Source organism: Melospiza melodia, chromosome 6, assembly GCF_035770615.1.
Source record: "Melospiza melodia melodia isolate bMelMel2 chromosome 6, bMelMel2.pri, whole genome shotgun sequence".
Lineage (NCBI taxonomy): Eukaryota > Metazoa > Chordata > Aves > Passeriformes > Passerellidae > Melospiza > Melospiza melodia.
In genome coordinates this window covers 23,951,766-23,974,662 of record NC_086199.1, presented here as the reverse complement: position 1 = coordinate 23,974,662, position 22,897 = coordinate 23,951,766, and the positions used below count along the sequence as shown (strand labels likewise).

The following is a 22,897-nucleotide window of genomic DNA, read 5'->3' as shown; positions in this document are numbered from 1 at the left end:
GAAAAATGTTAACTATTCCAAGAATCAAGAAAAAAATGTTATTCATTCTACACTGAGACATGAGCTCCTGTTTAATCATATTTATCCTTCAATCACCAATGGAACTATTTGTTTTTCATACATGGGAGACTTGCAAGCTGCTCTTCACAAACCACCTTATTATTTTTATTTGAGCTCCACTTCTGAAAGTCTTTTTTTTATATCCTCGTGAATAATCTAAAAGAAAAAAATCCTAAAAAAGTTAGAAATACAATCTGCCAAGATCCTCAACTACTATGTTTGTTTTCACTGCCTCGCTCTCTTTTATGTAACAGACTACTTTTGTTATCTGCTGACACAAACAAGTGCCTGACACTTTTTTCAGAAGCTTCTTGGAATACTAGCTTTTTATTTTAAGCTTATACAGAATGTGCCATGACAAGGTCAGCTGGAAGGTTCTGTACTAAATCTACACATAATGGGAACCATGTCAACATTAGAAACTTTGGATTAAGGCACTAAAATTGAGGAAAATTTTTTACATTAAAAAAAACCTCAACTTTTCTTTCAGGTAACAGTGAAAGTACATTTTTAAATAAAATTATTTTTGTTTATATTTACATTCTGGCTCCACAAAGCCAAACAAAGCTCTCAAAAACTAACAAAAAAGTACCATCCTTAAGTTTAAAAAATAATCTCTTTACAAAGTGACTTTTATTCTCAAGACTGCTACATCAAAATTCAGAGATATGCCTTGTTCATAGCTGCTTTAAATCAAATGAATGTTATTTCTCATACAATAAATTTTAAACCAATACATTTTATAAAATGTAACAGTGAAGACCGCAATCAGCTCTTTCTCAACAAAGCACCTTTTAACCCACAATGGAGTTATTTTACTGATACCTCTGGAGGTCCATTGAAAGAGTAGGCATAAAGAATTGGCTGAACCATGATAAGTGACTGGGTTAGATCTTGACGCATAAAATGATGACGATAGTAGGAGCTCTCGTCCGGACTGTTGTTAAAAACTTGTAAGAAAGGAGATCTTCTCAAGTGAAACATGAACTGCAAAACAAGAACCACTGTTTTGAACTCTGACAGATCAAAAGGATAGTTGAACAAGGAGAGAAATATTTTCCACAAACTGCATGAGACCAATGCCACAAGAAAACTGAATCCCAGCTCCTTTAACATTTTGAATCTCTATAGGCACCTTTGCTAGTTTTTACACACTCCCATGACAGTAAGAGAGGTATCAGAATGGGTAAACCTACAAAGCAGCTTTGAAATGCTCCCTTCACTATAAGTTCCACCATTCCTATGAGGGAGGTTGCTTTTCTACACCTAAGTAAGTTACAGCACATAAACAGAAAAAGGAACATTAACCACAGCAAAGTCAAACTTTGCTAGTAAAAGCATATGCTTTCACTGCTGAAACAAATTCTCCACCTGCTGATTCAATCTCTACACAACACTTAACACCTACAGACAGATTAGTGCATAACTGAAACAGAAATATCATGGCAGTGCGTGAAGTGTCCAAAAGTAAAGTATCTGGAGCTATCAGAAGGGAGAAATTTATCAGAACAGATTATTCACAAAGAAACTGTTTGAAGTTCAATATAGTCAAGGTCAAGTTCACAGAGAAGTGTCTGTTTTCTGGTCAGTATCATAAATCATATGGGAGAGAAACAATAAAGCAAATCCATTTATCCTCCTCATGTTTTCTGAATTTCTTATTAGAGCAGCCCTTTTAGAAGTGTCATTATATGAATTACAAATTCAGGTGAGATAAGGATTTCATTGTAGGAGAAACAAAAAATATACATAGTTAGACATTTAACTGTAAGGGCAGAGGACAAAAAAGGACACAGGAGCACAGACAACAGAAATTATTTTCTTAATGCCACATGCCAGACAGTAGTAAGGGGCAAGGAGTCTGTTCATCCTGTTATGCCTTATTGTACTCAGTGCTACAAGGACTCCTTCTTCACTGAGCATTCTCTTCCATCTCTATAGACAAACCTTCCTATAGACAAACTCACCTGTGGATAAAGTGAAAATGTTTCTGAAAATCTGAAAGAGCTTGGATCATCCTTGTGATATTCTCCAAATTTCTGACACTGGAGTAAACAAGAAAGAAAATCTATATTAAGAAATATACTTGTATGGTCATGCCATTACTGTAAGTTTGGTTTTAACAGGCACGTGACTTGAGGTGTTTGCAACTTTGAAAACAAACAGAAACCTAGCAAAAACACTGACACAAGTTCTCTTTTTAACAAGCAGTGATTTGCTTATATAAGAGGCTTTAAGAACTTTGTGTGTTGGTTGTTTTTCCCTCTAAAATCACTAAGCAGACCTGGACAATTAAACCAACCAGAAGAAAATTAATTACTTAAAAATCAAAATTAAAATACATTTTTAAAAACAAACAGAAAATGGAACTTTAAAAAAATCCATATAGTTTTCTAGATACTTTGCCTTTTTTTTGCTAAAAATATTTACTCTACAATATCATGACAGACAACAGAAAGTAGAGAAAACTTTAATTTCTGCTAATCATATGCCAAAATTTTTCTTAATTTTTGGCAATTATAATATGTTGACAAAACATAAATAAATGAAAATACATGAAAAATAAACTGAAAATACACCTGCTCTTTTTAAAATTTTAAATAGAAAATCTTAGTTAATTCTGTATAACCTCATGTGGAAATTAAGCATTCAGCTCATTTTTTACTTTTATTTTCAAGTAAACTACCACTGAACAGTATGTGCCTGCAAGAAACCCATCTGAGTCATTCAGTACAGCTCGTTTTACCAGTCGTATAAGCTGTCTGTCCAGCCACCTCAGCACGTCAGGGCCCTCCTCTGTCTCTGCCCTGTACACTGCCAATCTGGCCATGAGAATTGCAGCAGCTTCCTGATCAAAAGATGCAGCAATGTTTTGAATCTGGGTCTGTGCATCTGCCCAGCTGGAAAATAAAAAGACAAGGATTTGCATCACAGTGAAAGGAAAAAGCCAACCCCAAAACATCCCTTCAAAATTAAGGCAAAGAAACCTTAACAGTTAGCAGTTCAACAAACTCATGCTGAAGCTTCAAAAAATTTACCAGGCAGATAGAATGAGCAGCCTCCCAGTTAACATTCTTTAGTTAGAAATGTTCCTTATTTGTACAGATACCATGCAACCAGTGAAATAAAATATAATGTCACTAATAGAACAGGTACCATATTTTTTTAAAAATTAATGATGAAAGATTGTTACAGAAAACACCATGGACTAATCTAATCACACACTCCCACATAAGCAATTTCCTTGTGCATTTTACCAGTTCTTTTTAATTTACAGAGTAAACTACTAATTAGACCTTTCATCAGCCACCAGAATTCTACAAATACAACTAATTAAGTTAACAACATAGTCTTTTCAACAATTAGGGCAATGCTTTTTTCAATAAGCTGAATTTTCCATCGAATTAACCAAGTAATGATCTCCTTCAGCTTAGAGTAAATAAATGTCACTGGACACTGAAAAATGTATCCAAAATACTAAACATCATTTCCTAAAATTGTGAAGTATATTGATTCAAGGATACTGTAGGTAAAGGTTATACATGGAATACCAGGTATTTACAGCCCTCTGAACTGCAGTTAGCATTCTCCAGCTAAGTTATGAAGTGATTTTTACCATTCTCTAACCCCAAACATATCCTTAGTTTAGGCCACAGAATTTCATTCACATCTTCCCCTTTGTCTAAAATCACTTGGCTTTCCTCAGAGCACTCCTACAATAACATTATACAGCCACTGTAACCTCTCAGAGAAAAAACAGTCCACAGGACAAGAGAGGAAACTGTCTCCAACAAGAGACTGCTGAAAAAATCTACAAAGTAAAAGGCATATACATAGATATACACCCTGACTTTTCAAAAATTATTCACCACAAGTAAAACATACTTTCTGGCAACTGTGGTCACTCTGATACGTCTCTGTCCACTGGAATGCTGGTACTGAGTCACAAACTGGATTGCACCACGTCCTCCTTGAGGAATGGGAGCATTGTGCTAAGTACAAAAGGAAAAGAAAATAAAAGAGAATCTCAAGATTTTACAGTATGATTTGAAAATGTATAACTAATTACTAGAAATTCTTTCCAATAGACAGCCCAAGTTATATTAATGCATCATCTGGTGCTTTTGTTACATTGAGTGCCTTTACTACATACAGATCATCAACTTGGAGATTTTTTTAGGGATGTTAGAAGCAGTTGCTGGCTTCACCAGATATCCTAAAAGCAACCAATGCTCTCTCCTTACATATGCCCTTACAGAGATAATGTTCTCCAAGGGGTATTACAATTCCTGGTTTCACCACATTCTATTTGAACACCATATGACTCACTGGAATTACAGGATAGAAAACTGATACTAATCTAAAATGTTGATCAGTGGATCTCCAACAGCACTGTCAAAACAAAGATTGGAATCCAGGTGTAGACTGAAATTTCAAAACTCTGCTCAGTGAAAATACAGGCTAACATTCTATATAAACAGTTCAAAAGAGAAGGAGAGTTGAAATCAACTACTACACTAAATAATTAGGCCAGTTTTAGAGCTACCAATAAAATGAGCCCAACATAAACATACAAGAAGTAAAATCAAAGCCTGGCTAATATAAGTTCAAGTTCTCAAACCTTTGCAAAAATAACAAGCTATGAAATACAGCATACTAAATATATAAAAACTACAGTCGGCTCAGTTCCTAAGCTGCTTCTTGGAATAAGAAATGGTGTGAGAATGACTACCACACTTGCTCCTCATATTTTCATCCTCTTTTTTCCTCAGGGAAACAGGAAATCAGACTATTTGTCCTTCATGCATTTCAATGAAACCAATCTTTGCTTGCAAATACTGAGCAATAAATTAAAATGTAACAGGATGTAGTAATTACCTTGCAACTAAAACATCAGAGAAATACTGAAAAGCACTTTTAAATACACAGATTACAGCATTTCTACATAAGGCAATTAAAATACATTCAATAAGTAAAACACTGAAAGAAAAAATTTGAGTTAGATTATGAATTCTAATCAAAATTTGTAGAGTTCTTTAGTGCTCATTATCACAAACACAAAGATTAGCTCGTCATTAGGCAGTTATTGTCCACCTCTAAACTTCAACAACACAAAATGGCAACATCATTTTTATCCCTGCTACTGTGCTTGGGGGAATCACATAAAAATATTTTATATGACTGTCAAATCTTGTAAGATTACTGTGTTTGGTAGACAAGTATACAAATATTTATTACCTGGTTTACCACCTCAAAGTACAGTGCAAGTGTTGTAGTAGGATTAAGACCACAAATCTTCCATTGACAAGTGCCTCCTGTTCCAATCTCCTGCAGAAAGATTTTGTAATACTTTTATAAACCAGAAGTATTTCCTGGTTTGTGAAATACAGCATCTAGCCATTACAGGGAACTGTTCGCAACTACTCTCACAAGCTTTCTCCCTGCTCACTCTGTCACCCTCTCAAATAAACACTCCTGCAAAGCAACTGCAGTGCTGGATATAATTAAATTGGAATAATTTTAGAAAAAAGAGATTGTAGATATTTTTTTAAGTAATTAATACATTAGAAAGATCAGAAGCTGGCATTAGAAAAAGACTGAAAAAGCAAGTTAGAAACAGGAAAATACCAGACTTTGCTTAAGCAGAGGTAAAAAGCACATGCAAGTGGAATGATTATTCTAAGGCACAGTAGTAAAACTTTAAGTAATAGCTTACACACTGTATTTTACTTAGTTACACAGTCTCCAGTAACTAACAACGTAGTCCAACTGACAATTGATAGCAACGTATTTCAACTGACAATTCCTTTTTGGCATCAAAGCAACATAAATATCCAGCAAAACCAATTAAAGTAATCCATCATCCATAATGGACACAGGGAAACCAAATAAAAGTTCTAAGGAAAGCTATGCTGGCAATATTGTTATTGTGCCTGTACTCACTTGAAAGCATTTTGGCTAGAGGACTTGTCCAGTTACCACTGAAATGAGCTGCAGGCACTCATTTTTTCATATTCAAATTTGAATTCAGATAATTTCAACCAAAATGGGGTTTGGAATAAAAATTAATCATTATATAACTGCAAAGCCAACAGACAATCTCACAAGTGAATCTCTACTACCTCCTATGAAGTAGATATGTGACTTAAATAAGGATATGTACCTTTATTTTATTTTTTAATTTTTTCATTCTATTGCAATATATTCAATGAAATGAAAAAAATCTGTACCAGATCACCAAGAAAAAAACTGTTGGTTATATTGAATTTTTTACATTCACAAAGCTGCGGCTATAAATACAAGGAAAATTTAAGGAATAAAAGTGCTTGATTAAAGGCCATTTGTGAGCATTTTCATAGTGGGAAGTGCTCTACTATGCAGATTCTTAGGAACAAAAGTGAAACTTCTGAAATGTAAGACATTTTGGTCACTTGCAGAAACTGTTTTTTTATTGGTAATCAAAAGTTAGTAATATTAAATTATAAGAAAATACATTAACATTTAAGTCTAATATAATTTAAAAGTTTTACTTCAGGAGCCTGCAATAGCTGGATCTTTCAATCAATTAATTAAATGTGCATTTGGTGAAACAGCTAAAGAAATGGTAAGACAGAGTTCAGATAAAAGTGTTGTGTTCAGATAAAAGAGTTCAGTCTTGTGTCCTCCTGTTCTGTCATTTCCTTCTAAAAAACGTATTTTTATGGTTCACTATGGATAAAAGCACACAGCTCTGATTTTAACAATAAAGCATGCTAACTCATTTTCTACTTGGTTTCTGCTACATCATCATATAACTTTTGTATAATAATTTTAAAGTAACTAAATCTAAACAATCTAAACAAGTGGACAAATCTAAACAAGTAACAAGGGATCTGCAAGGTCTAGTACAATTGAATCTGACCTACTAATGAATGTAAGCTTGCATGTATTTAATTTAAAATTGGTCAAAAGTGACCATTTTGTTCCATTTATGGAAGTTTCAGCCTCTCTTCAAATCCTCTCTTCAAATCTTAAATCCTGTGTTTCCATAAAAGGACATTACCTTTATTTTCAGCAAAGTTTACTTACATTTTCTGAGACACAAGGTCCTTTAGAGTTGAGAGAGACACAGGGTCCAATTGCTCCAGAAATCTTTACTTCTCTTGAAGTCTTCAAATTTCAAATAGAAATATACATTAACATGCTATGCTAAAGAATTCAGTCTCATTTTATTGTTAGATAATTAAAACCTCAAGGCATACTGCATTACTGATACCTTTGGGAAAGGTTATAATAATGCTTGATACATCTGGAGACACTTTTCACATGCTCAGTTTCTACACTTAATTATGTTTATTTGCTATACTAATTAGTATATCTTAACAGCATGAACATAAATTAAAACATGGATAAAAGCTGCTTGATTTATAAACACAGGAGCCTAGAAAGTATACAGGGTAATGCCTCCTTCCTAATGAAAGGATTAAAATATTCAAAGGTAAGATTTAAACTGAATACTTTGTACTGTAAGATAAGCCTACACACACCTGTTAAAGAATTTCTACTCTATGTCCTAAACATATTTAGCTAAATTAGTTATTTATGTTCTTCCAATGTCACTTTCCTCTTGGAAGTAATCTGTATATCCCTCTAGAATTGGGGCTTCCTTTTTACATTTTCTGGAATCTTTCAACAAAATTCACATCAATAAGTGTACAAAAAAAAAGAGGGTTCAAGTATTTGTCCTATTACTAAAAATTTAAACAGAATTTTACCAAAAATTAAAATAGTCTCATGTTCTACAATATGAGACTGGAACATTTTTCAAGAAACATCAAGGAAGGCAGTGCTTGAACCTACAGGATATTCAGCTCTAAGCTTATCACAATGGTGAAGGCAAAAAACGTTGTTAAAATGCAGAATGGATTCTGGTAAGGATGGAAAGTGAAAGAAAATTTGTCCTGGAGTACACAGAGAAACTGACTTACCTAAAACCAAGAAACCACTGATATCAAAATCTATACATTCACATTGAATGCAAGGTGAGAAGAACTACCATTATACCTAACTCACATTAACAGAATCCCAGAACTACAAAAATATAGCTAGGACTATGGACAGCTATGTACAGCCCACACTTAATAGATCTGTTTAGCATGCTTCTAAAAATTCCTTAAAAAGGCAGATTCCAGTTTGTAGCCATCCTATTGCATTTTTTCACTAACAGACTGCATTTTGGTATGCTTACCTTTATTTCTAATGTGCCACCAAATCCCATCTTAAATTGTCCTTGCATGTCTTTAGTGAACACTCTCTGAAAAGTTTGTTTGAATAATGATGTATTGAAAGAGTCTCCCATTACCATGTAGCCTCTAGACAACATAACAAACAAACAAAACCCATGAGTTAAATTAGATTATTTACATAGTTCATTTTTATTAAAGAAACTAAAGACAATTCACTGTGAGACATTTTTACCTTCTTAAAATAGGCTGATGTTAAATTAGTATTTTGCTACAATGTTAAAGATGAAAGTTTGAAGTGAGCTCCTTGCCCTATGCATCTTAAGGTCATTATAATATGTAACAAAATCTTTCACTGGAAAAACACTGCAGTGGACTTTCAAAACTAAGGATGCCTCAAGATCCTGACATACCAAGTCTTTACTCCTGATAGTTATTATTCCATACTATAGCATTTTGTGTAGTTCATTCATTACTTCAGGGTTAAAACTATGCTCAAGAAGCATGAGTGATTTTTATGCTTCGCCACATTCTGTGGATGTAACTGCAACAGTTACCACTTGTCATGAAATATACTCTGCCATTAGGAAATATTAATGGGAGATATTTTCAGTCATCAAAAAATGTTAATTAAAACATTTTAGTAAAATACGTCAATAGGTCAAACATTACACTCAAAAGAAGTTTCCAGGTGGATACTAAAAAATAGAAGAAAACAGACATAGATAGAATCAGAAATTCCTCCTGTATGTGGGATGTTGCCAAAACCAAAATAGAAGAGTTGTAGGAGAAATAAACAAACTACAGATTAAGGCTACAAAAATAGGGTGAGTCAGAAGAGCAGACAGAAAGAGCAAAACAGTATAAACAAAAACACAACTCGAGTTTGTTTGATGCAGAAAAGGAACAGGAGTCAAATATGCAGGTAAAATCAAATTTAAACATAAATATCCTGAACAGTGAAAGCTCCCAAGCTAAGGCTATACACACAGCTCCAAAGAGAAGGAGTGATTAGCATGGCCAAGCTGGCCTGAAACTCAGGAGCTGTACCTGACAGCCATCTAAACCACTAGCTGAATCTATATATACAATACATATATAGATTATATATATACAATATATAAAAGAATGGCATAAGTAAGACAGAAAGAATAATAGAAGGTTTTATACCACCCCGAAGAATAAGAAAAATAAGGACACGTCCTTATCTTTACCGGAACCTTCCACTTACACAGATACACACAGAAAAACAGAAACACAGATATGTTTTAAACACGTGTATCTGATAAAATGTTTGTTTAAAAGATATCCATATTATTCAAGCCTCAAAAAGATCACATTAAAAGAAAACAGCAAACCTGCTTCTGATTAAACCAAAAATTGTGGCGAAAAATCTGCCAGAGCCCAAGATATTCTAAAATTCCAGTACAAACGTAGCCAACAGAGTTTGTCTGTTTACACTTTTTTAAATAGCAGAATTGTTTGCAAGCGCTTCCTGTTCAACAATTTTAAACTGCATCTTTATATCCTACCAAAAAAACCAAACAGACACATACCCAGTGTAGTTGGGACAACACTTCATCTCCAGTAGACCAGTCTGATCCAATGCACATGCATAGATGTCAATAACATGACCATTTGTTGCAGCTCGATTAGCCAGGGCTTCAAAATGCTAAATACAAGATGAAAATACAGTTCATAGCAATTTACAATGTGAACTCTCCTCATCTTCACATTAAATCCTAAAGTCCCAAAATTTTTCTAAAACATTATCAGATTCTATTCACATAAAAGCATATTTTTCCTAAAGTTAGTAAGACTGGAATTTTCAATACTTTGGGTTTTTTTCCTGATCAGCTGAGAGCTTGACTACCACTAAAGACAAAAATGGTTGCTATTTAAACTAGAAAATTTGATCATCTTCCTTTAAACACTGTGTTTAGTGCTAGATCCAGCACAGAACTGAATTTACTATTCTAATCTCAAGTGTCTACAATGAGAGATGCCTGCAACTGAGCTAATTGTTTAAGCTCCCATTATAATCAGTCAAGATGACTTCAACAAGTTTTGGATGCAGTTCACCAACCCAAATGTACATTTTAAATTAACTTAGATATGACTAAACTCTACAGCCTAATCCTTCCCCAACTCTTATAGGTAACTTCAAGAGACAGTTTTGAGTACCTGTCTTAGAAGCACCAGCCTTACAACACTAGATACACCATTTGGTCACATAATTTTTTTAATTAAACCAGAGAAACATTCCAAAGAACTTTAATGTGAGCTAAACAAGTCCTAACTCAATATCCTAATATTTCTGAAGAAATTCTTGAGACATACCACTGTTCAGAGCCCAGTGAACAAAACCATACAATTTCCACCTCTTTATACACTTGCTATTACTAATAGCATTTTGCAGTGCCCACCAATTTAAATGTTTACTTTATAGGAATATGTATGAGATCCCATGACCATCTCTTACCTTAGTACCCTTTTTAACATATTTTGCATTGTCTTTCTCGATGTCATGCCATGATCTTATAGGTAACTTCAATTCATCCCCTACAACCATGCCAGGTCCCTGCGTCGCTGGTCCTCCAATGAACATCATTATGCGTGCACCAGTATTAGGGAAAGTGCACTGCAGGAAATAAAAGACAAAGAAAACCTTTGGGTTCTGCTACAAACTGAACAAAAGAATTAGATACGTGGATATTTATCACACTGATAAGATTGTAACAATAACAGCATTTTTCCCTCCCAGAAGTTAAATCTGCCAGTAATTCAAAGTCTCATTTTTGCCTTATTAAAAATATGTAAATGTCTATGAAATTATAAGCATGTAAAGGATGAGATTCACCAGAATCATCCTACAAAACTCATACACATCAATTAGAAATGTTTTTACATATTGATTGTGGAAGCTTTTCTGCAAGAAAATTATCTAGCTGTAGTTTAGCCTAGCTGCAGCTAAAGCTTTTACCTCCAGGAGCCCAACAGCTATAGACAAGGCCACTCCAGAGGAACGCAGGGGCCGCTTTCCTTGTGGAACAGGCCAAGGATCCCGCTGCAGCTCACCCAAAAGATCAGTAAGATTCATGTCAATCTTCTGCACTGGTTGCAAAAATCTGGAAACAAGTACATGGAAGTAGTTTAGATTTAAGTTATTAAATAAAAATTTTATCAATTGCTCACTAGCAATATATTAGACATATATTTGCGATGTCTAATTCTAGATTCTGGTCTGAATTCAGATCAGTGTCTCAGCTTCATCAAAATAAAGCAGTTTGGAATTACTACATACACACTCAGTTTAAGAAGTTGAGCAAAGAGTTTGCAAAACTGAAACTTGCAGACTTACAGATACCACCATTATCCAGAAAGAATCTTAACTAGTCAAAAGAACAGAACAGACGATGACCAATGAATTCCAAAAAGAAACATGTTTCCCTGCTTCAGCAACAATTAAAGTTCAGAAGAAAAATTAACACCGTAAGATCTCTTTCATGCTGCTGCAAGTAGTTTACATATGCAGCTAATTTTTAGAGGGCAGAGACAGCAAAACTGTCTTTCATAAAGTTCTTCTGCCACAGTGAAATACAAAGGAAAATCAAACACCAGCCTGCAATTTCCAAATGAGAGACCAAATGGGAGGGAAGAAGAATAGAAGAGGGAGAAAAAAGGAAGGCACAACTGGCTATCTGCATAAGGGGCACTAAAGCATCTATTAACACTTTCCAGCACACCAGTCAACAGAAGAATCATTATTATTATTTATGTATCTATAACGTGCCTCTCAGAGCACTTCCAAAAATCACCCAGATAATATATTACTATTACCCATTGAGTCAATACTTCCCAGTACAAACTGTAGGAAAGAACAGTCTACTAGTAAATTTGTGCCTGACCAAGAAGTTTGGCTGTCAGTTTATTGTTTTATTGATCATAAAACCTACGTTTTCCAGTATGTCAGTGGGGTCAAGGTATGTGTTTTAAGATGTTTAAAGTAGATTACCTGTTAGAAGGTGGTGGCTGCTGCACCTGAGGACCCCGACCGACTTGTGCAACAGCTACTTTTGTAAGCCCCAGCATTTCCTGTCACCAAATAAATAAGATTTTATTACAAAATTTGTTTGTGGACTATTTCACCATTAGCACCTTAATGATTTCTTTTTGCTTGCTTCTGTTCATTACCTGAAGCTGTTTTGCAGAGAGGTCCTTTGTTCCTCTGAAGACATAACTTTTGGAAATTCCTTCACAGCCAAGCTCATGAACTTGCACCATTCGGCCAAAGGTAATGAGACCTACTAATGCTGTGGGTGGCAGGAGACTCAGGGACATTTGCATGGATTCCTTCAGAGCTTGCAAGTCTTCATCTTCCATGCATGTATCCACAACATAAAGAAATATCAATGGCATCTGAGGACCACGCTTTGAGAAACAAAATTAGAACCATATGAAAAACAAGTCTTGCAATATTTAAAGGATCAAAAATGAACAAGTAAGGCAAATCTTACAAATGTTGTAATTTTAGTCATACTAGTAATGTCAATGTTTCATCTAACTTAACTCTCAATTGGTAATCAGGATCCAGAACAAAACCCCCACCAAAGTGAATTCTGTACAAAAAGGAAATGCTTACAACAGAAGAAAAGAAAAAATCATTTCAGGATATCAAGTAATTTTGAAGCATGAGCCAATTATATACATCTTTTAAAATACAATGACCTTTTACTGCTCCAAGTAAACATAACAGTCATAAAACTATTCACAACTATAAAAGATTCTAGCCTGATGACAGTCCGTGGCATTTCACCACCTGATTTTATTCTAGAGATCATCAGTACTTTCTATTCTATCTAAAATAATTTTGCTGTAGTATGAGCAAACATTCAATTTACTTTGCATTACAGCAGTCAGCAAAAACTACAGATTCTGCTCAGTATTCACCCTTCCTTTCATTAAAATTTGTCACACTTCAGTGAGGATTCAGATTATGATTTGCTTCACTGAGATCTTACAAATTTTAATCCTCAAAAATTAATTTAGAGGTTGAAAATTTGAAATCACAAATGTTTGCAATTTAGAGGTTTAGGCCCATTTTTTAGTTCTATTCAAGTAACCTCTATCCTGAAAAAGGATCAATTTTAAAATTCAAACACCTGAATTGAGTATGTATTAGCTGTTGTCTCTAAACCAGACAGCACTAGAATTAACTACTCATCATTCAAATACAAACTTAAATTCAAATGGTTAATGAGAGGTAATGAACAGTAAAATCTGAATTGAAATGACTTCAGCAAGCAACAGAGGTAAGCAGCCTCCTGACACAAATTAAATTCATTGTAAAGAAACAGACCTAATAGAAGTATCAACTTTAGAGAAGAACTCTCTTTTTCTTTTGAAACCAATCTTATAAGCCACCCTAGGGCTCTTATAAAGTCTTTTCCAACTGATGGCATCAGTGTTCAATAAGCACATAAATACAGTCACTAAAATAGAGTGAAGAAGCAAAATGGAAAATTATTCTTTTTGTATATTGCAAGGTGCTGGATGTTCAATATTCTATTTAATGGTTTTACCTGTACTACATATTCAATGCTGGAGAATTGAGGCAAAAGTTCAGCTGGCTGATTCATTTCAGATATGCCAGCGTAAGTAGGAGGAAACTGCAAATAAAAACACAGAAATTAAATGTAAATAAAAGGTTGTAATTTCTACAAAGGAAAAAAACCAAACATTTTTCAACAGATATTCACTATTGCTATTATGGAAAAAATCTCAATGCAATGTCTGAAGATAAAATTGCACACTCCTGCTCTTGCTGTCAATTTCAGTTTGCAACTGTAATTTGAAAAATCAAGGTTTTCATTTCACCTCATAAAAAAATTTTCTATATATTGCATTTTTTATTTTTCTTACCTGGTTTCTCTGGTAACAAAAGTTGCAAGCCCAGAGTTTCGCTCGATAATCCACTTGGCTATAAAAATACAACAGGGAAAGTTTATATAGCATGAACAACTCATTTTCCTCCACTGGCCCTAGAATACATGTCTTTAAAACTTGAAAAACACATTGACTTTTAAAAAGGTTCTTTCAAATATACTTTCTCCTAAATACCCACATTACAAACAGAAAGTTAAGTGGGGCCTTACACAGATGCATCAGGCAAAGTATCGTGTTTAGGGAGAAAGAATGGTCTTCAGGAAAAAATGCAAATAAGAAATTTAAAAATACAGACTCAGCACCTATATTAGAGCCTTTGTCCATGGTTTTCACATATCTTCTAAACTCTCCCTACCTTTGAATTTTTCATCTTTTTCTGCCTCTATCTAATAGCTGTCAGAGTGTGGGACTAGCCTGAATATACATTATGCCCTAAAAAAAGCAGGTTCCAACATGACAGCTATCTCTGAAACAAAAACAACGTTGCTTTCAAATGATGAGTCTACTTCTTTTGTCTACATTTTTATTAGTATTCAGAAAGATAAAAAAATGCAAATTTTATCTTCACACCACAGATAGATGTTTTAAAGTCCTAATCACATCTCAAGGGAAAATCACCTTAGTAGTTCTCAATGTACACTTTTTGCTATTACATTTTCTCCTGCCTACAAGAGCAAAAACATTTTTAAAATATCATTGAATCTTCAGGTAAGTCCCAGCATGCTCTACACAAAACACAGATCTATTGCTATCTAATTGTCTTTATAGAGGCTGCAAATTACCTAGCCCAAAGTGCCACACAGGCTTCTAAAGTCTCCTCAGACTGAGCCTCTAACCACCCTTTCAGGGGAAAAGAAATCCAGTCATTACTAGCACATACAACACAGGAAAAATGTACACAGTTCACTGTAATATTGGCATCTGACTCTATAACTTTGTCTTTTCATTGTTTTTCTTCCAGCCCTCAATAAAAGATAATGCTTCTGAAAAAGTTAACTTCAACTAAGTCTGACTCCCAGCATAACCAGCCGCTGAGGCCATTTAATACTGAAACACAATTTTACATCTGCTTTGAAGCTGTCTTTTCTCCCAAGCAGGGACAAGTCATTCATAACATTAAATTTATTCTACAGGTTCTCTGACATCATGTCTAACCTCTATCAATCAGGGCCCTTGCCTATCAAACTCCAACCTTGAAATCATTCTGCTTCTTTTCCATACTTCTATGACAGGAATGACATATGAAACACCTCCTCTGCTTGCAACCCAACCTTACCCATGACTGGTCCACAATCATTTGAGCTCATGCCAACATCACCCTGCAGCTTAAACAGCTTTCTCCCCTTTTTCATGCCTACTTCTGACATTAACTAAAACGGATAACCTGCTTTGGTCCTCAGATGAACTAATGTCAGTAACAAACATAGTTTATTTCACTTGGAAATTAAACTATACCAGGATCCAACAGTTCAAAAGATACAGTATTGTAACATTTTACCCAAGTCATTTTCCAGAGGCAAGATGCAAGAGTATACTAAGATGTATAGTTGCAGAAAAATAACATACCTAATCAATACTAAGTACATTGAAATGACTCATTAAATGAAAGCTATGCTTTCAGTAAATATGTTACATATGCAAATCTATATGCAGAAAGTCTGCACGGTACAATGATGTGAGGAGTACTTGAACTTCCATGCACCAGATCTTGCACACAGTTCAGCTAGCACTGTTCCCAAGATTCTAAAGCAAAGAACTGGAACAACAATATGCTTTAAGTTTACCATAAGGGATTGAGAACAGCTCGGCACGTGGTCCTACTGCACAGCACCGGCTCATACTGAATGGGAGGCAAGTCTGGCCGCTCCTTCAGGGGCGTGAAGAGGGCAGCCACAGGGACCACCATCCTTGTAGCTTCCAGACGGCTTGAAGGCCAAACATTCCAGCTGAATCTAACTCCATCTCTGTCCTCATTCTGCTGGATAAATTCCAGGAAGGTTGTCATGGTCAACTTCTCTCTAACACGAAAAGAAAAAGATAACTGTCAACAGAATGTTGAGATGCAAAGACTTTTAAGTACTAAATGCTGAATGCAGGTAGTAACAATCACACATTCAAATACTGTAACTGAGTTACAGTCAATAAAACAAAGTAGAGCTTCTTAAATCCTAAAAGCAACATGCAGAATTCTAAGGGGAAAGAAAATACTGCTGTATAAAACTTTTTAAGAGTTTCTAACCATATTTTTGGTATCTCATGATGCAGCCTACATGCAAACATAAAGGGATGACAACATGACATTCCACAAGAGTACATTCCTACAGCAATGCCAGGAAGTAACTTTGTAAGAAATACAAGTGCCATATTCCAATATATTATGTACCAAGAAGCACTTTTCGACAATTCTTTGAATTCAAATTTACCATTTTGGCCATTGACTTAAGGCTTTCAAAATGTTCTGCTCTGATTACTCAGAAGCTGGAGAACTGGGGAGCACAGACACATCTGGAAAGCTCAACAGGTACCTCTGAACATCTGGTAAAGTCAGCAAGGAGCACTCCCTGCCTCCCTCCCTCCAATCCCAAACTCCTCAGCTATACACACACTGTTCCAGAATATCTGCTGCATGCTACACAGTACCTTTTATAAAACATATAGCACAGGCTTTCCCAGGTACTAGGATATCTAAACTCACACTCCTTAATAATTAAGGATTTACAGTAAAAGCCTACATGAACCACCTAAAAGGAAATCGAAATACTCCTAAGTCTCAATTTATACTGTAACAAGTTAATGAAGCGCTATTATAAATGCTGAAACCCTCCTGAATTAGAATTTAAATCAGGAATTCTCCCAAGCACACTGGCATTCTTAGTTCTGACCTTACATACATAAAGGAGACTCACAGAAACTCTCAATTTATCAAAACCTATTTCTATCTATCAAAATTATAATAGCATTGCACCTTTAGCTTCTATAACAGCTAAAAACTTTTCAAGTTATTTTAAATAATAGTCTAACTTTACACTTTTATTCTAATTGTAACTTTTAAGAAAACAGAATTACAAAATACATAAAGCAAAGGGAAGTGCTGCATTTCACAGTTAATATCCTTAAGAAATAATCAACTGCCAATATTTTAATGGACACATCTTGATATTAGGAGCAAATCTGCTCCTAATGGCAATTACAACACAGGGAGCATGAGGGACTTTGTGCATAAAAGCATTTTCCCCATTGCTTTTATTCAAATTTCTGCAAAGCAGGGGGACAAAACTGAGCAAAAGAGAGAATATCTGGAAGTTGTAATTACTACAGAGAAAACAGACAGAAATTAACTCAGCTAAGAGAGGAAAGAACAGCCTGGCATTTGAAGAGGATATAGATTTTAAGAAATGTCTCTCCTAATAAATCAAAATCCATCAATGTTTGTAAAAACAGTTGAAAAATTGGATATTAATGCAAGAATCTGCACAACACAACTATCTCCACTCTAACCACAAATAACCTCTCAATTTAAAAATTATTTCCTGAGAAGACAGAGAAAATTGCAACTTAAGGCTATTTCAGCCATTCACTGGCAGCAGCTATAGACTCACAAAATCCAGCTCCAAGCACTGCAACATGTCACACTTTCTCTCCTGGACTTCAAAGCATTTCTCCACATTTTGCTCTAGCTCTGTTTGAAATGGCTGTACGTGGATATTACTTTTACCACCCAGTTATTGCTCCTTAAAGGGCAATGTACAAACACCACCGTGCAATGACTAATCACATGCACATAGATACATAAACGACTTGTTGGATTTAGTGTTAAATACTATCATTTTCTATTAAGTATGGATTTCCTATTCAGAAGGCAAAAGTGGCTAATAATCAAGTTCTCCTCCACCTTTTCTTCTATCCTTTTCTTCCTTTTCAAGAGCCAACAATGCTTACCTATTTCATCATTCATCAAATATGGAACTCTTGGTCTGACAAGTTCCATTCAGTGCCATTGCTACAGCTGTGCAGACACATTTTCTGAGATAGGTGTGAAGATGTATTGCATTATACAAGAACAACAAACTCTCCTGGCCTACAGGCTACACACCAAATTTTGGATACCTAAATGCCACAAAATACACACTGGTCACCTCAGAAAACCTCAGAGAAGGGACTTTCAGAGCAGCTGAACAGCAACAGTTCCCACTTTGGGATGTCACTGCTTTACCTTTGCTGCAGATTAGGATATCCAGGAAAAAAACAGAAGCCCTTTCTGGTTTGTTTCCTTCCTCCCACTGCTAGGGCTGAATGTACCTCACAACTGTACACCATGAGAATCTCAACTGTGTGTCGCAAAAGAAGCCACACCTGAATTGCACTGAGAGTCACTGGTTGAATATCATCATATTTAAATGTTTACATAGCAAAGATAAACATGTCCCGATACAGAATAACCCCAAAATAATATCCCCTAATCCCTGCATACATATACTAAATCAAAACATTTTTCTTTACAGCGCTGTAAGAGGTCCAGCATAGATAGAAATACATAAAGCAAAGGGAAGTGCTGCATAGATAGACAGAAATCCCTCACAGTACCATGTATTTAACGACCACTAAGTGAGTACAGCTCCTGCACACTTGTCTTACAACAGACCTATTCTCTCAGTTTATTAGGCACTAACAACCTGGTAAAAGAGATTAATAATAAACCCTTAATTAATTTTTTATGCCCAAATTACATACCAAATACAAATCTATTTCAGTTCCAAGAAGGAACTTAAATACACGAGCAAAATGGTTTAAATAGTTGTCTAAAGCAAATTGCTGACATTTTCACCACTCAAACACAGTCACCCTCCAAATCTGCTCTCCCAGACCTCTCACTGAAAACTCTTCTTTTTACACAACCACGGTATGTAATAACACACCTAAATTGAAAAACCAACACATAATCAAACGCAGCAGGGCCTGTATTTCTTGTAGTTTTACCTACACGGGAAGGCACCCCCGTCAGCGGCACAGCGGCGTTTGTACAGCGGAGCTCCGGGACAGGGGCACCGCAGGCGCTGCCGGAGTGCCGCCCTTTACCCCGGCCGTGGAGAGGCCGTGCCCCGCCGGCCCTACCGAGCGCCGGCACCCCGGCCGAGCTGGGCGCTGCTGGGGGCCGCTCGCCCAGCCCCGGCCCGGCAGGCGCTCCCCGCCGCACCGGAGGCCGCGGGCAGGGCTGAGCAGTGCCCGGCGGTAGCCCCGGACCCTCCGGCCGCCGGGGGCCCCAGAGCAGCTTCGGGCACCCGGAGATCCCCCACGGCCACGGAGGGGACGCGGAGCGCTCCCACCAGCTCGCTCCCGGTCCGGCAGCCGTGCGGGGCCCCGCGGCCCGGGGTGCCCCCCGTGCCTCCCAGCGCGGGGAGAGGGGCTGCCGCCTCTCCCCCCCAAGGCACCGCAGCTCCGCCGGCTCGGGCTCCCCGCGCCCTCCGCTGCCCCCTCAGCGCTGCCCTGCCCGCTCACCCGCGTCCCGGCCGCCGCCACCGCCGCTCCCGCTGTGCTCGCTCTCGCCGCCCGCCCGCTCGCAGCCGCCCCGGCGCTGCCGACGCATCAACATGGCTGATGGGAGAGTCCGCGCCACGTCAAGGGGCAGAGAGCGGGGGCGGGCTGAGCTCCGCCGCTCCCCCGCCCCCGGGGCAGCCCGCCGGCCTCCCCGGCCATCCAGCGGGGCCGGCCTGCGCCGTCCCGTAGCTCTGACGGTGGCTTCGCCGCCTTGACAGCTCCTGCTCGCGTGTGTGTGTTCGCTTTCTGGTCGTCTTTCTTCTGAAGGTCGGTCGTCTGCACCTCGATCCCAAATCCATTCAGGAAAAAAGGCACCCCGACCACCGGGGGCAATTTCGCCGTCTCTCCGCGCCGGCAGCGCTCGGCTCCCCGGTGCTGCGCCCGTGCCCGCGGTACCGGGGCTGCCTGCGGCCCCGGCGGTGGCTGCGCTGCTCTGGCCGCTGCTGCTCTGTCCGGCACGGCATTCCTCGGGATCGAAACAGCCGGGCTTCCGGCAGTCCTTGAGCTCACCCTGCCTGTTCCCATCCTCCACCGTGTGTACTTATGGCAACTTTTTAATCTGGAGTATTGTTTACATGTTTCTTCTGAGTGCCTGGGGGGAAAAAAATATATTGAAATTATATTCCTGAGGGTTTTAGCCAGAAACAATCCTTTATCTTGTTAGTGTGGTCAATTTTTTATCCCCAAACTCAAGTTACAGGGACTCTTCAGTTTCAGGAATTGTTTTTAACAAGCCTGTAATGAAAGGCCAGAACAGTAAGCTCTGTCTTTCCTGAGATGTCTTAGTGCAATTAATCCAGACATGGGGAAGGACGGAATAAGGTTCTGCTGACTGACTACCAGATCCTCCCTCCCTCATTGCAACTCGGAAAACATTCTGTGACCACCAAGCAAATACAAATTACCAAAACAACCTTATCCTCTTTTCTTATATGTCAAATGTGATTATGATAGAATTGCTTTGCCATTACCATCTCCAGTCTGGTTTACCAATCCTCTTCAGACTAAAAACATGAACAGTTAAGCAACAGCAGAATTTACGGGAGGGATTTTAAATTTTCTCATCCACAAATAACACTGCCATTTGTGGGAGTATTAAGCAAGAGCCTACCAATGACATGTACCATTCTCACTCTGAACTCAAAAGAAAAAAAGAAAAAAATAGACCAACCCCCAAACCCCACAACGCTAGGAACTTCAAACAGATGCACAGAAAGTGGCTCAGTGTTGTAATTTCAAAAGCATTCAAGTACCTTGTGAAACATTTTCAGAAAATTACCTACAAAATAGGCAAGACCTGAAGTCTATAAATAAGAGAAAAAGAGGCAGCTGACATTTAAAGACACTCAAAAGGCAAGAAGGGAAAATAGCAAAGTATACTACTCTGAAAGTTCACTACAAATAAAATATATTCCGTATTTTAATTAATCATCAGCACAAATTTCATTACATAATAATTCAATACTCTAAACTTGAAGAAAAGTCATGCAGCTGTTATGACAGTGTGAACCACAGAGAAAATCAAGGAGAAAGAAAAGAAGTAGAAAATAGATATAAACTCATTTACTCATTATAAGAAAGCATTTTGTTAGCTCCCTATATTCATATCTAGAATGTAGACTTGAAAGCATTTTATTTTTCGTAACGCAGAATTTATTTGTTACTTTGTTTTGGTTTGGTTTTTCAGCCAATGAGGCATATCCACTAATGCAGCTCACTCTTTCTTTGGAAAAGTACTCTTCCTTTATGCCTAAGCAGTTGAGGAAAAATATATACATTTCCAGTTTCACTTTCCTCTTTCTCCACTGAGTCATATTTGCTAGCCATTGCATCAGCTTTGTTGGTAAGACATGTTAGGAACAATTTTATTACCTGTGGAAGACGATCTGCAATAGTTAAAAATATGTTGCTTTTCTTAACAAGTATCAATGGGAAGTTCCAGAAAAAGTAATCTAAAGATAGAAAGTATATTTAAAGTGGATTTATATCTGTGGATTCTCTTTTGGTTCATAGTTCTGGACTTTACAAGACATAGGAAAAATAAGTTCTGAATATTACTAAAGTATTAGAAAAGAACTTTATATAGCTGGACTCACCAAAGTTTTTGTCTTGATCATCAGCCTTCCCAGAGTTAGCACTGTAGGCTTAAGTAGGAAGGTTTTATTTCTAGTGGTGACTGCAATTGCTGCATACTCAACTAGGATGTCAGATCCGGGTTTGAGAAAAAAAAACTCCCTGGTACACGTAGGTGCTTTTGGAAACACCTTAAAACAAACAAAAGCCATTGGAGAGGAGGAGTTAAGGTAGATGTTTATTTAGAACTACTGAAATACAGACTTGTAGGGGATTAAAAAACAAATTTATTATTTTTTAACTTATGTCAGAAGTATCTAAAACTACTCTGAAATAGGAGATCTAAATAGACTTTGCATGCAGAACTAATTGGAGAGGCAATATACTGATGGACATTTTGTGTAACAGGAATTTCATAATACACAATGTAAACAATTGCAGCATCATCCTTCTGCTTTTTATTTTACCCGGGAAACAATGACCCTTTGTGCAAATGGTACCTTGCTTTCTGCCATGTGGATGCTCCCACATTATAGCCTTCAGAAAAACTCACACAGCAGCAACTCAGGCATTGACCCTTCCAGAATGGGAGCTCTGTGTAAATTTATAATAATTAACTTCTATGTGACTGACTTTAACCACAGATCTCAAAGCATTTCAAGGAAGGGACAATTATGAATACTGGGTGTTCACAGGTTAAATAAGAGCGTACTAATGGGTGAGCTTTAAAGAACCTTTGGCAAAAACTACAGTGTATTACAATGATGGCACAGAGCCTACTGAAGGACGTCATTGAAGGTTTACACCTATTCACCACAAAAATAGGCCTAGTTTGATGGGCAGTGAATTGGCAAACCCCTTGCTGGCACTGCTCTTTGGCTGTATTTCCTTTATTCGCCTCCGGTGGTTTCCAGGGCACCCAAGACGCCCGGAGCAGACCGTGACCGATCAGCGGCTCCCGAGCGGGGCCGGCCCGCCCCGAGGGCCCCGCGGCAGCACCGCCGCCCCCACAGGGCCTGCCCCGCCGCTCTCGCGAGAGCAGCGACAGCGGGCGGGCTCTG

General features: G+C 37.4%; 1 protein-coding gene across 1 annotated transcript in view; it reads right to left on the bottom strand.

The window, feature by feature from the left end:
• The window catches only part of SEC23A (SEC23 homolog A, COPII coat complex component), a 28,405-nt gene extending 8,603 nt beyond the window's left edge, over window positions 1-19,802 (bottom strand). The window contains exons 1-16 of the mRNA XM_063160340.1: window positions 19,725-19,802; window positions 16,013-16,246; window positions 14,205-14,262; window positions 13,865-13,951; window positions 12,477-12,713; window positions 12,298-12,377; window positions 11,266-11,410; window positions 10,765-10,923; window positions 9,839-9,954; window positions 8,288-8,411; window positions 7,129-7,209; window positions 5,299-5,388; window positions 3,946-4,052; window positions 2,807-2,960; window positions 2,028-2,105; window positions 886-1,047 (exon numbers count right to left, since the gene is read on the bottom strand). Coding sequence (XP_063016410.1) covers window positions 886-1,047; window positions 2,028-2,105; window positions 2,807-2,960; window positions 3,946-4,052; window positions 5,299-5,388; window positions 7,129-7,209; window positions 8,288-8,411; window positions 9,839-9,954; window positions 10,765-10,923; window positions 11,266-11,410; window positions 12,298-12,377; window positions 12,477-12,713; window positions 13,865-13,951; window positions 14,205-14,262; window positions 16,013-16,233 — 1,899 coding nt within the window. The 5' untranslated portion in view covers window positions 16,234-16,246; window positions 19,725-19,802. The remainder of the gene's footprint in view (window positions 1-885; window positions 1,048-2,027; window positions 2,106-2,806; window positions 2,961-3,945; window positions 4,053-5,298; window positions 5,389-7,128; window positions 7,210-8,287; window positions 8,412-9,838; window positions 9,955-10,764; window positions 10,924-11,265; window positions 11,411-12,297; window positions 12,378-12,476; window positions 12,714-13,864; window positions 13,952-14,204; window positions 14,263-16,012; window positions 16,247-19,724) is intronic.
• Between the last annotated feature and the right edge of the window lie 3,095 nt (window positions 19,803-22,897).